At 40.9% G+C, this 14,372-nt stretch overlaps 1 protein-coding gene across 50 annotated transcripts in view; it reads left to right on the top strand.

Moving 5' to 3' along the window:
• Positions 1–14,372, top strand: part of Rbfox1 (RNA binding fox-1 homolog 1) — a 1,541,605-nt gene that overhangs the window by 1,425,237 nt on the left and 101,996 nt on the right. For all 50 annotated transcript variants that reach the window (XM_087571332.1, XM_087571337.1, XM_087571339.1 and 47 more), the window contains 3 exon segments: positions 667–759; positions 2,580–2,640; positions 12,034–12,087. In XM_087571332.1, coding sequence (XP_087427458.1) covers positions 667–759; positions 2,580–2,640; positions 12,034–12,087 — 208 coding nt within the window.

Below are 14,372 nucleotides of genomic sequence, written 5' to 3'. Positions count from 1 at the left end.
TGTTTTTGTTTATTAGAACCACAAGATCAAGATTTATTATTAAAAAAAAAAGGTCTTTCCTTTTTTTTAGGCTTGTTCCTTTTATTTTTGAGAAGCACAGGCTGTACCGTTGAAAGACTTGAATAACCCTAAAATTGCATGAAGAAGAACTGTTCTTAAATCCACGCAGCATGACTCCGTAGGCAATGTGACAGGACTTGAGCATTCACTGTTGAATTCTGTGCACACGTTTTATTCTGTTTTACTTTTTAATTTGCATGTCAAGAATCGGGTTCCCTTTCTTTTTCCTCGTTCTTTCATTTATTCTCTGTGGAGACTGTACACTTATTTTGATTCCATTTTCCTTTCGGTTGGTTTCTTTTCCTTCTGTAGTGATGTTTAGAAAGGTATTTTTTTTTTTTTGTTTGCCGGTTTGGTTTTTGTTTTCATATCCATCTTTGAATTCTTTAGGGGTTTCTAGCTAACGGGTGACAGGAAAAAAAAATCTCGTTCACGTTTGGTGCTTAATGACTGCACATCTTAGTGCTCTTATAATTTCTCTAATTTGCATGTTACAGAACCGAAGCCAGGACAAGACATAGCAATGAAAGCGAGAGAACTTTACCAAGTGGTCGTTGACTGAAATAATAATGTGCATGTTGTTCTCCTTCTCCCGCCTGCATGCAGGGATTTGGTTTCGTAACTTTCGAAAATAGTGCGGATGCGGACAGGGCGAGGGAGAAATTGCACGGTACCGTGGTAGAGGGCCGTAAAATCGAGGTGCATGTCCAAAATATTTTCCTTTTCCTCTTTTTTTATAAATGTCTGCTTCACGCTCATTCGTCCTTCCAGGTGCACATCATGGTGTCTCGTGTGTGACCCTATTCCCTTCTCATCATTTATATATACTTATATATTTATATATATTTATATATAAAAAGGAAAACTGGCCTTACTTTTCCGTTACATTTTACTTTATGTTATTCTTTATAGGACTGCTTGAGAGTAGATGGCAAAAAAAAAAAAAAAAAAATGAGATGAGAGAAAGGTTAATATGAAAGGTTCTGTTTGTTTGTTTTAGTTTATTTTCAATGTTTTATGAACAATGGGTGCTGTAGGACCCAAAGAGGACACAGTATTCAAACCAAACCAAATATAGCAAGCTTTGTTTTGTTTTGTTTCTTTTTCAGTCCACTTTAGGGTTGAAGAGGGATCCACAGTGGTTTGCAAATTAGACCAAATTTCAAAGACAATAACATTCAAATTACTAAAACAGAAAAGAAAAAAAGGAAAAAAAAAGAAAAAGAAATGAGAGGCACTTGTCATTAAATGTTCCACAAGAAAACAAAAGCCAGCTTGAATTCTTGCACTCTTCCGATTAGACATTGAATAGGCAATCAGGATTTCCCATCTCAATACACGGCCCCTGTTGATTGGCAATGCAGACCCCACATTCTGACCTCCAGCGCCTGCCCGTTATACCACTGGGTTCCTCTTCAACACAATCAAAGGGTCATATCTGTTAAAACTTAAAAAACAAACAAAAAAGATTACCAGTTAAAAATGCTTTAGTCTTTGGAGTAAGATGTTGCATATTTTGCCTTTTTATTTCCCCCCTCGACGGTAACGCTTAGGCCCCTCACCAAACTCTCAGTAACCATGGTAACTGTATACAAACCCATGCTGGCGATGGTGGTGAATGGTAAGTGACGAGTCCATCTGCCGCTTCACGTATTTAGTGCTGATATATCTATACATATCTCTCTACCACGTGAATTTTTTTGACTTGTTGTATTAAGTTTTCTTGATGCTCCATTTTTTTGGGTCTTTGGTACGCCTGTAATTGAGTGTACGTTCTAAGCTAGCCTGGGAGGCTCTGACTGGACTGAGTTACGAGCAGTGCACATCTTACTCAGACCCTTAACGCCATATTGTGTTACACAATGCACCCTCTCCTTTACCCTTTTGTTAGCTGTGACTTTAAAGCTTGAATGATTCGTTAATTCTTGCGATGTAAAAGGCTCTTGTTCCAAGTGTTGAATGCTAGTTGTTGCTTCCCAATGGTTCCCCCTCCCGAAGTGTTGCACACGGCTTAAACTTGTCTGTCCCTTCCCTTGACATTTATGTCCCCTGTACTTTGTCTCCTCCCTCTTCTCCACTGCATGCCCCTTCCACATTAACTCGATTTTTTTGTTTGTTTGTTTAAAAACCTATTTCTTGTTTCTGTGTTACCATGGAGCACACGCATGCTTTAAAATCTTCAATTATGCAGTATCTTTTAATTTGCTTTTACTGTCTCTTTATTAAACTTTTAAATGAGATGACATTGCTTTATTGAAATGATTCGTAAGTTAAATTGGTTATGAAGTAAATGTAATTATAAAAATGTATGATTTGGGGGGTTATGCATCTACTGCCATTTGTAAATTAAAATGCATCGTAGTTTTTGTTTTAAGATTCTGGTGGTTTTTGTTTTGTTTTGTTAATTTTTTTTGGTGTTGTTTGATTTCAATAAGTAATGACAGTCATAATGCATGCAACTAATTGGATCATGGGCTGGGCTTGGCGTCCGAACTCACTTGAGTTTTCTATGTGTATAGGTTAATAATGCGACAGCACGCGTGATGACTAATAAAAAGGCCGTGAACCCCTACACCAATGGTGAGTACAAACTCCCCCCTTTCACGAGACTTCCTCTCTACCTGTGGGGCCACAATGTTCTCTGATCAGGGAATCCGTTTCTTTCCTCTTCTCTTTGAAAATACATGTATACACCTTCTCTTTCTCATCTGAATCCATAAGTCCCCCTTCCAACTCTCCCAAGGAGTCTCCGTCATACCTCCCGCCAAATTCATGACTTTGTTTGTTTGTTTTAACCCACTGACTCCAGTTAGTATTGCATGGGATGATCCACTGTGGTCCCGAAGAACTCATCAGTGGTCAAACTCTTAAAGAAATGTGACCCTGACCCTCCAAGGCCCAGTAGCCACAGAGTGCCAGCGGCTTTGCCAGGGGTGGCCTGAGGAGCCTCCCACCAATCTGTGCTAGGACTCTTTTTAAAAACTGTGCAGATCTTGGGCCGGTAAGCATAGCTGCTGTAAGTTCATGTGTGCCAAAGGCCACATTGGCCCTCCGTGGCTACTGTCTCATTGCTGACCGGCTACAGTGAACTACCTCAGAGATGATTTTCACAGCAAAGCAAATACAGCTTTCCAATTCAGCCATACCATCTCTCTAGAGTAATCCCCTCCCCCAGGACTGACACCAATCATGATTTGCATCATTTAATTTTTTTTGTAGTGCTAGCAAATTAAGGAAAGAATAATTTCTTTTTTGCTGTGTTTTAATCCATATAGCGTCCATAATTTGTCACTCTTGGAAGTGTAGTTACAGAATTCGGTGCTGGCTTTCAGACTTCTTGGATATTAAAGTATTCTGAGGAAGCTGATGGCTGAGCCCCATGGGAAAGTGGCTGCAGGAGTGGGTTATTCTCTCCGATGCAGGTATCCCTGAGGGCCATGGGGCCAGGGGAGTCCATGGACGAGTACTGCAGACTCCTGTAGGACAAAGACTTTCTGTGGTTACGACGGATATTTCTCAGACTTTATCATTAAAAAGAACTGACATACAGCTGCGGCTGTAGTTCACATGTAGGATATTTGCTGAGCATGGATGAAACTCTGGGTTTGAGTCCCACCATCAGAAAAATGTGCTTCCCATTTATATGGAGAGTTATTAAATTTGTTCTCACAGTTTGATCCATTTCTCCTCAATATAAAGATCTATGAAGGAATAAGAAGGGAGAGTTCTGCTTTGATGTTAATTAGCAAGAAAGACGACATAGCAAGAAACAGAGCTGAGTCCAGATTCCAGCACATGTGCGCTCACACACACACACACACACACACACACACACACACACACACACACAACAAACCAGGTGTGACTACATACCTGCTTGTAAGGACAACTCCATGCAGGGTGGAGGCAGAAGGATCACTCCAGCTGTCTGGCTGTTAGCTTAACAGTAGATTCCATGAGTGACCCTGCCTCAGATAGGAAAAAGTCATGGAACCACAGACCAGGACACTCAAAGTTCTGTGCAGGCCTCCAAGCTTGTGTACATGTTCACACACACACACACTAGTCACATGTATACATATTCAACACATGTGTAAAGAGAAGTTCTCTAGCAAGTTAGAATATAAGAACATTATAGAATTGCTTCATCCATTAAAATGAGCTGTCTGAAGGTAACTGTAGGATTATAATGAGAAAAACCAACCCGAATAATGAACCGCATGTACACTATAATTTCAGCTATTGTCAGTAATTCTACCAAAATGGTAATGCTGTGTTGAATATCAGTACCAAAAGATATTTATCTTTGGTTTATAGGTTTTAAAAATAATGTAATTTTATTACACACAACAGGAAAATGTATGAAATTTCTATTTTTAAAGTTTTAATTATACATGAAACATAGACTTATTTTAAGGCAGAAAATAATCAGGGAGGAAAGAAGGTGGAAAATGCTTTGGTAAGTCCTCTTGCCAGCCTGGCTTTCGCTTCCTCTATCATTCAGTTTGCATTTTCAGGTCTAGACATACATAGACACATAGCTCTGTGTGCACAGCGCTCACAGTGCGATCTACACATTCCTAACATAAATACCTTTATGGCAGCATAGATTTGAATCAGCTCTTATGAATTAATTTGGACTTCCTTAGATGCTGATCCATGCAGACAGACAGAGCTAAGTTCTTCTCATGGCTACATAGCATTCCTTCCACAGGTTGATTCAGATCCCCAGTGGTCACTGATGTTTGATTATTTTGGTTTCTAATTTTGTACCATTACAAACACATTGGCATTTTATAGTTTTTTCTTTTATCTTTTCTGCTGATGGAAACTAATTTGATGATGTCAGTGTTCTTATCTTCAAAAGCAATGCTATTAAACATATATATACCTTTAATGTAACATGGGAAGGAAAGAATAATAATTTATTCTGCTGTCCAGTTTCCCCAGCCTTGGCAGCTGAGGACGTGCCCTTGAAGTATATAAATAGTTTCTCTGAGCCCCCAACATGTCTGAAATTACATGTTTATGGGGATTTTCTCTTTGGGTAAAATTCATAGCTGTGCAACTAGAAGGTGTTCACCCTGACATCCACCCATATTGTACATTCAAAAACTCATGGCATAGCATGTATGTGTGCACATTCATGTTTGTGTGTGTGTGCTGCACAATTATAAGTGTACTTGAGTGTGGTGGAAAGGTGTGAAAGTGGGTTGAGTAGAAAGACAGACATACAAGAGACTGGGAAGATGGCTCAGTGGGTAGAATACTTAGGAATGAGGGCTGGGTGTGGATTTCCAGCACTCGTGCAAATGGCAAGTAGATGTTTGTCACAATATCTATATCTGAGGTATGAGAAGATGGGGAAAATCTTGGAAAAGCTGGATAGGTAGATAAGAGATCTTCCTTATTAAATAAGGTGAAGAGAGATGTAGAAAAACATGAACATGGTGACATCACCCTGGGCTCCATCTGTATATGTGGGCATGCACACATGTGTACATACATACACACACACACACACACACACACACACACACACACACATCCACATACTTCCAAGTACACATACCTATTCATATGCACACTATAATACATACATGCAAGCATACATTCATATCCATATGCTCATACATACAAGCATATACATATATTCATATGTATACTATAATACATTCATATATACATATAAATGTAAACAAAGAAATCAAATGTTATTCCATCAGCCATGCAATTATATATGTATTTATTTTAAAGGAAGTGTAATTGATTAATTTCCCATCCAAGGAATGAAAACTGACTCTATAGGAATTTTAAGCACAAGTCAAAGCCCATTCAAAATGGCTGGTATTTCTGTAACACTGTGTGTTATGTAAGATGTTTCAAAGACTCTGCACCTAAGTGAAGGCCCTGGAAAGATAGCATCATCATCTGTCTTTCAAAAAAAGGTCATGAGTAGTGAATGGAGCCTCTTCTTTCACACTGAAGTATTGCCATTATGCCTAGAATTTTCTTCAAATTATAGTTGAATACAATTTGAAAAAATAAAGGTCCTTAAAATCTTTAGGAGGGTGTGGGTTTTGTCAGAGACAGTGGTAGTGAAGCTTTGTGTCATTGTGACGCAAATGCCTGGCATAAAGAAAAAGGTGTGCTTTAACCAGTAATTTCTAAGGGCCCCTGCAGGAGCCCATGGCTCCTCCGTGGGCTCTGAACTGTGTGAGAGCATCAGGATGGTTGGATGTGCAACAGAGACCACTCCTCTTCTGGTAAACAGGAGGCTGAGATGTAGACTGGACCCAAGAACCATGAGTATCCTTCACAGACATACTCCTTCAGGTCAACTTTTAAAGAGCCTGCATTTTCGACCCGTCCCTCCAATGCCATCATGTAGTGAATCCCTCAGGAGGATAATACCTTAGCTATGACTGATCTAATCACTTCCCAGCCTCATCATCTGATGAGCAGGCCCTTGACACATAAGCCATTTGGGAGCATTTTATATTCAAACCATCACAGAGAATAAAATGTTGGTACCTATGAAGCCATACTAGAATAAGAGAGTAATCGTTTTGCGATTCCCTCCTTACATGTATGATTTATAAAACATAGAAATAATACCTTTCCCAAAGTTATAAGTCGTCAAACGTTGAAGCCAATCTTCAAGTTTTGTAATAAAAAATTAGTTGCCAATGTCACGTTCCTGAGTTTCTTCAGTTATGCATACAATTGAGGTTTCAATGGTTTCGGGATCTCTATGATGCCAGGACTGGTCCTAATGTAACGAGAAAGTGACATAGAAGCCTGTGGAGGGGGATCTGCTACAGAAGGCTGTGGCTGACATCAGTGTGGAGGATATGAGAGGTAGTCCAAAGATGTTCTAATATTATAAAAGACAATAGAAGGAGAAGTAGAAGTTTTTGTAAATTACACTTGTCAGAAAGCTCCTCAAAAAGGGAATTAGTGTCTTTTTCCCCCTCCCCCTCTCCCATTTCTTCTAAAATCATGTCTGTGGCTAGATAGGGAGAGGGTAGAAGAAGGGGGCTCTGTACATTGGATAACAAGTTGAGAACTGGATTTGAAGGGATTTTCTAGAAGTTGGCAAAGCATGGCTGTTAGATAGGATTTGTGTTTCCTTAGAAATTTTTACAAAGCTGGAATTGGGCAAAAATACCCAATCATGAAGATAGGAAGTCTTTGCTTCTGGTGTGAGCTCTGTTAGTGGCTGCTGACATGTGTCCAAGCTACTCAGAGTCTCCCTGCATGACTCTGTGCAGTGGGAAACGGACAGTCATTGGACCCAACACCCTAGGTAACTGGGATCTTCCGAGGAAGAAAAGTTCCACTATGGTGCAAGATAGAAACAGTGGCCTTGGTTTGACTGACTGCTTGTGGAGCAAGAATCTATGATTCCACAGAAGCCTCAACCTTAAAGGGCAATCACGTTCATTCTTTCTGACCAGGTTATAGGAGCAAAGATTCAGATGTTAAAGGAGCTGCCAAGCAAGGGAGAAATAGAGAAAACATGTCCGAGAAGTTCAGTCTTGCTTTTGCTTTACTTAGAATATTTGATTGTTTATGTATTTGGTTTTTTTTACTTCCTTTTAAAATTTGTTTATTCTTTTTTTAAATATGTTTATTCTTTGATAGTCTCATTCATGCATTTGGTAAATTTCAGTCACCTACATCCTTATTCCTCTTAGCCTTGCCCAACCCCATTCTTCTCCCAAGTGTCCCACCATATGTCCCACGCCCTTGCCTTTTGTTTTTGGTTTCCTTTGGTTTGAGGCCACACTGCCAAGGCCACTTGTTTGGGTATAAGGGTAGAGCTGCCTACTGGAGCCAGAGTAACTTAACAGTAGCTTCAACAGTGAAGACCACGACTTCCTCTGCTTACTATAAGTTCCCATGAGTGCAGGTCCATGAGTGCCACAGCCCTGTCATACCCACAATGCAGCATCTCACAGCTAACATCTTCAAGCTTCCTTCTGTTTATCATCTATCTCTACCACTGAACTCCCTCCTAAGCTTTGTTATTACTTTTCATTTGGAAACAGGTCTTGCATAAGCTGCCCACCCTGACCTTGAACTCATTGTTGGCTATAATCATGTTAGGCTTTGAACTTGAGATTTTTTTCCTGCCTCGGGCTCCCAAACATTTAGAATGACAGACCTGGCTGAAAATCAGTCTAAAACATTTATCTTTGATGTGTTTACTAGGTGAAACAAGAGATTTCTCTCTGGGTACACAGAACAGTACAGTTTGATGACAGAGGGCCACAGTTGGGAGTTTTGGCTGGCTGTTATTGTCTGAACATTTACCTCTGGTCACCTGTAATAAAGCTATCTGAAAGGATTCCAATCATAAAGTTGCCATTTTTTCCAATCTTTCATGAGAACCAGAAATCCTACACTTTAGGTGAAATCTATATGTTGGCTATGAATGCATGTTGTTGTTAACAGAAACAACAATAACAACAAAAACAAAAAGCCCACGCAGTGACTCAAAATATATAAGAACACAACACATGTGCCCAATGTATGAGTAACTGCTTTGCTGTTTTGGATGTTGCCTCCTGCTCCATTTGATCTACGAGGTCCCTGTTTAGAATATATGCAGGTCATTTTCTAAAGTTTTATTACAGTCACTAGAGCAAGGCTTATACACCAGGGATCTTGTCCAGCATTTTTCTGAGGCAGACTAGCACATAAGCTTGGACAAGCTACATTTCGGGGAGGTGGGGAGTCTGATTAGCTGCAGCTCCCTGACTGCTGAGCTCAGAGGGGTAAAGCTCCAGGAGGCTGCCAGGGATTTGCTCCATTGCCTTGTTGGATGGGACCCTGGGAGGCTGGGAGTGGTAGACTTTATCTGCTTTTCTCTCTTTTGTAAGCCTCATTGTTTGGCTTAATGTCCCTGATGAAAATCTCAGAGTTTGCGAAGCCTGGGGACATACATAAACTGTCTCAGAAATTAAAATTGGAATCATTTTGTCCATTCTCCTGACAGTGCCAGCCTTGTACTTCCAGCAAGGTTATCCCAGGGGTCTCTTCCAGGTACAAGAAGGAGCCACAGAAAGGATAAGTCCATTTGCGTGTGATTTGCATACATTTACATAAGTCTTCTTGAAGTCTGTGAGTCTGAGCAATTCTGCTCTGAGGTGACTTTCAAGGGCAATTTTCATTGTCTTCACTGGAAGATGGCAGTCCTTAACAGATCCTTCATTGCATGTAGAACCTTTGACTTCTGGAGGGCAGAAGGAGACCAAATCCTAGCCAGAGGGAAATGAGACTATTTAAAAGACCATATGAAAAGCTCTTTGTACCTTTTGATTTCTTTAGAGTAAGACTAAGTCCATGTGTATGGAATATTGAGTGTTTATCATGTGCATTAAGTGCCTGGGACTCTGCTTGACAGTGTTGCCTTGATTTACTTTCAGTTTACATATGAGAGAAGGAGAGAGAAAACGAATAAGAAGAGAAAGAAATGAAGAGAGGGGAAGAAAAGGAAAGGAAAGAGAAAATAGTTTTAGGTACTGTTAGTAGCTATGCAGAAAATGTAACTGGAAAATGAATCAATGAGTGTCCATTGATTCATGAGGCAGGAGAATGACCTTGAGTATCATGTTTTGGAAAGGCATTGGAGACCCAGATAATACCAGGACACTTGGAATAGTGTTTCCAAGAGTTCTCCAGGCAAGGCCAGAAAAATCTCTGCATGTTGAGTTAGCCTTGGTGGTTTTTAGATGTAAAAGACCAACACCCTGTATCTTGGAGAGGTGGGGACAGTGGTGCAAAGTGAATGGACCTGCTTAGACCATGTGGTCTTCTAGTCCAAGGCAAAGAGTCTGTGTCTCTCCTGAGTCCAGAAAGAAGATACAGAAAGTTTGAGTATCTGTAAGGAGCAGGTGATTTTTGCATACTTCTTGGTCATTGTGAATAGAATGGATGGAGAGGAATGGAGATAAATGGGATCTTTGATCTTCCATTGCTTAGATATTGATTTTTAGCTGTGTACATGTGTGTGCATGTGAGAGGGTGTTCATGAGTGTGGGTGTATAGATTAAGTGCATACAAGTGTAGATGCTTGCAGAGGGCAGAAAAGGAAGTCAGATTACCCTGGGGCTGGAGGTCTAGGAGTTTGTGATCTACCCAACATAGGTGCTGGGGCCTGAGCTTCATTACTCTGAGTAGTACTTGAGCTATCTCTCTAGCCACAGGGGTGCCTTTTAATTATTGTTTATGTTGCTTTGCTATGACTCTAGTCTGGCAAGAAACAGATTGTAAAGAAGGAAGGCACGCTCCCAAGTTTAATGAATGGACTACCTGAGATAGGAAGATAAGGTAGTAACTCCTGGGCGGCATTTTAAGTGAGTCGATTGTTAGAAGTGTCATTGGCTGACAGGGAAGACTAGAAAATGATCAAGGTTCAAGGGTGAAGGGAAAAGTGAAGGTAGCGTCTAGTGCAAGCATAATATCCAAAAAGACACTCAAGCTCCCTGTCTGGGAGTGGGTAGCCTTGTTTAGAAGAAAAGGTCAGAGATAATAAGGGATATAGCACAGCTATTGAGACCTTAATGGAGGATGACTTAATCAGAATTTCAAGTTGTGGATGGTCAACCTCTCCAACATGAAGTACCTCAAGGTCTGAGACCAAGCATGCCCCTGCCTCCAGCTAGGCCCAACTTCTCAAAGGCAATTCAATGTCTTAAAACAGCACCGCCTGCTAGAGGCCAGATGCTCAGACAGAGAACGACACAGGGAACGAGTCTCATCCAAGGCAGAACAGCGCCTAGATAGGAGCCATTTCTGTTTATCAGGTCCATTTATTGAAAAACTTTGGTATTTAGCCCTTGGTCTGAGAAACATGGGCCCACAGGATGGAGTTCCCTTAGAAAAATGGCATAGTTGGCATATATGAATCATTAAATCTAAACCCATCACATCATAAACTGAGTATGGCTTCCCAAACCTATAATCTCAGTATTTCAGAGTAGGAAACAGGAAGACCCAAAGTTCAAAGCCATCTTAAGTTACATAAGAAATTCAAGTCCAGCCCAAGCTTCATAAGATTCATAGGGTACCCAAGACCCTGTCTCAAAACCCACTTTACTACTGAAATTTCCACAGGGATTTACAAGAAATATCAGAGCGTATGCATTCTTATGTTATGAAATACTTCAAGCCCCCCACCCCCCCAAAAAAAAAGGAAAAGGAAAAATTTTTTAAAAAATCCAACAGGTCTTTGATGTGCTTTTTAGCTTATGGTTGTTTGTGTGCTTTTGTCTATATTGAACATTTCTAAGAAGCCAGAGTTCATATTTAAGGCATCTTTCTACCAATAACTACTTAGAAAACTGGAGACCAGTGTTAATGTTATAGAGAGGTGGTTTGAAAGTTACCTTCAGTATTTAGCACTGCTAAAGGTTTTTAGGCTTCTTGGTTGCATTGAAATGTATTCCATGCCAGCTCTCTAGGGGCTAAACTAACAGTGCCTCTGCTATTCACAAAGCACACAGCAGAGAATTGGAATTCTGTACTCTCTAGAGGTCATGATCAGGAACACTAATCGTCAGAGTACGTTCCCTCAAAGAGTCCTGTTTATGCAAGCTTTTAAATATCTATGACTTTAACACAGGCACCATGAGATGGATTATCCAGCAATGTTATATGAAATAAGACAAAAGCTGAAATTGTGATAGTGGATTTACGGATGTGATTGAAAATAAATCCTGTCCTTTTCACAAGGTTCACCTGTAGCCGGCCAGTGGCTCTTCATTCCATTCCCCTGCAATAGCAGCAAACCAAAACCACAGACCCCAGAGTCTGCAAGCGATGTAGTGCATGTTCAACTTTCATAGCCTCAGAGTTTCCAAACACAAACTAGCACACCCTCTCAGTCTGTTTTTACTGTGGTGACCTGAAGGGAGAGAAGTTCCTGACTCAAATGTGATGTAATCCTTCTGTGCTTATTTTAAGGCTGGAAATTAAATCCAGTTGTGGGCGCGGTCTACAGCCCCGACTTCTATGCAGGTAAGGAACTTTGCTTTGCACGCCGAAGTGTTGCTTGGTCTTTTCTAAATGTGCTTTGCCTGTCCCTCAATCATGAGTTTTGCAGCTCAGTCCAAACCAGGAACTGTACCCTCACATGTTCTCAATGATTTCTTTGGACAAAACCAAGAGTAACTTTCAGTAACTGAAGGAGAGTCACTGGTGACCTTGTGAAGTAAGCGCGGACTCTGCTCCTGGTGACATTTCACATGGATTTGCCCTAGGAAAGCATTGGAACTATGTACATTGGATAGATGGGTGGTGGCTCATACCCAATTTAATGCAGTTCCCACCCATAAACTACACATTTCTATTGTAGTTGCTTTCCTTTCCTAAAGCAGAGCCTTGAGTCCATCACTTCAACAATGTGTAAACTGTGAGTTTCCAAGATAGAGCTCATGTAAAAGTTAGGAAGAAAAAAATAACTTACGTCTTTCCCCATGAATCAGTTTGGCTTAGCAAGTCTATTCCTCTCCACTTCTCTCCATGCATATGCCTCTCTCCTCACCTCTTCCCTGCCTGAGTATCAAGTACTGTTTAGAAGAAATAATACTGACTCAGACAACTCAGTGAGAAAATCAGGGGTGGGGGGGATCTAGAAGTGTCCACGGCTATGAGCCTTTCCTTTGATAGCGTTAGCCTGCCAGTGCACCTGAGACCTTATCATCAATGCTGTCTTGAAAGCCTATTACCTCATGGGTGTGAGAAATGAACCTTCCTATGCCATGCCTCTTTTGAAGCATTTAAAATTGGTGAACAGTTGATCTGAGCCACTTGCTTACTGGTGGAGTTAAATCTCAGTTTGTTTCTTCCATTTGTCCAACTCCTATCCTTTTTCTAAGGTCCTGGGGGATGTGAAAGGAAGAGAATCACTACTCTAACACACTAACCAAACTAAAAAGGAAATGCAGGATAAATCTGGGAAGGGGCCAGAAGCAGATAAAATTTGTATTTCAACTCTACAGTGCTTGTGAATCCTCTTCCTGTGCAAATATAGATGAAGTCTAGGGCTCGCAGCACCACACAAGCAGGGTTGATCACTCTTATAGGGGAGGGCACATTTGGCACTAAGACTTTTAAACAATTATACTGTGCACCAACCTCCTCAGATGACACAGGGGAGAGTAAGGAACATGGAAGATGAACCAGACAGCCCAAGTTTTTGCCAGATGTGTGACTCTGGACAAGTCATGGAACCCCTCTGTGCTTCCGTTTCCCAAATAGGGGTTATGGTAGCATTGAGTACACAGGAGCTCATTAAAATATAGGGAAGGGCCACATGAAGCCTTGACTACACATTCAGCACCATAGAAATGTTTGTTAAGTAAAAATGAGCAAGTTGATATATTTAACCCTAGTCTCAGGATTCGAGGCAGACATGTTATATCAGCTGACCCTAATGAGCTCCGAACAACCTCCGATTGTTTTCATAACTTGAGATAGGGCTTGCCTGTGCTATCTGTGGCATGTCTCCTGGAGGTATTAATGTCTGGGCTTAGAAGCATGGCCATATGTGCAGGAGCAAGATGGGGTACCTTGTGTTCAAAGCTGAGGATATACAAAATCTCCCAGAAAGAACAGTGAAGATCTGGCTTCCATACACCTGCAGAGACAGTCACAAATCTACATCAAGCAATGGCAGCTTCTCTAGACCCGTGAGTGTTTGTGGTATGTTCCTGTGTTTGGGAGAATACTCTTCCTGATGGTCATCCTTGCCTCAACTCATTAAGATAGCATCAACAATCTTCTCTATTTGGGATGCTTTCCCAGAGTGCATGCCTTCTGACTGTGAAAAACACAGAAGCGGGCTTAGACTGACTTACACATGCAAGCATTAAAGGATCCGCACCCCTTCAGTAGCATCGGAGCGTTAGTTGAAACTTCCTCAGGAGCCAGCCTCAGCACAGAGGCATCCAGGAGAAAGAAGGAGAGGAAGTTTGGAGGGGTAATTTGTATTCAGTATTTTCTGTGGGCTGACACTTTTCTAAGCACTTCTCATATACAGATGTATTAAAACCTTGTGGCAGTTTTGCAAATTAAAACACAAAGCTATGAGAAGGGTATATGCTTCCCTTAGGGTTTCACCAAAGTAATGGGGGTTCTGATCAATCCCCAAGGCTTAGATCTTTATAAGTGGATTCCATGGTTTCATTGTATTTTATAAATATTAATTCTTTATTTATGTGTCTCTGTGTGGCGTTCATTCCACTGTCTTAAGTCCAAACGAGGAAAGTGCAAAAGAAACCACCTGATCATTCTGGGTTGTT

Source organism: Rattus norvegicus, chromosome 10 (assembly GCF_021556685.1).
Source record: "Rattus norvegicus strain SHRSP/BbbUtx chromosome 10, alternate assembly SHRSP_T2T, whole genome shotgun sequence".
Taxonomy (NCBI): Eukaryota; Metazoa; Chordata; class Mammalia; order Rodentia; family Muridae; genus Rattus; species Rattus norvegicus.
This window is presented reverse-complemented; position numbering and strand designations above follow the sequence as displayed.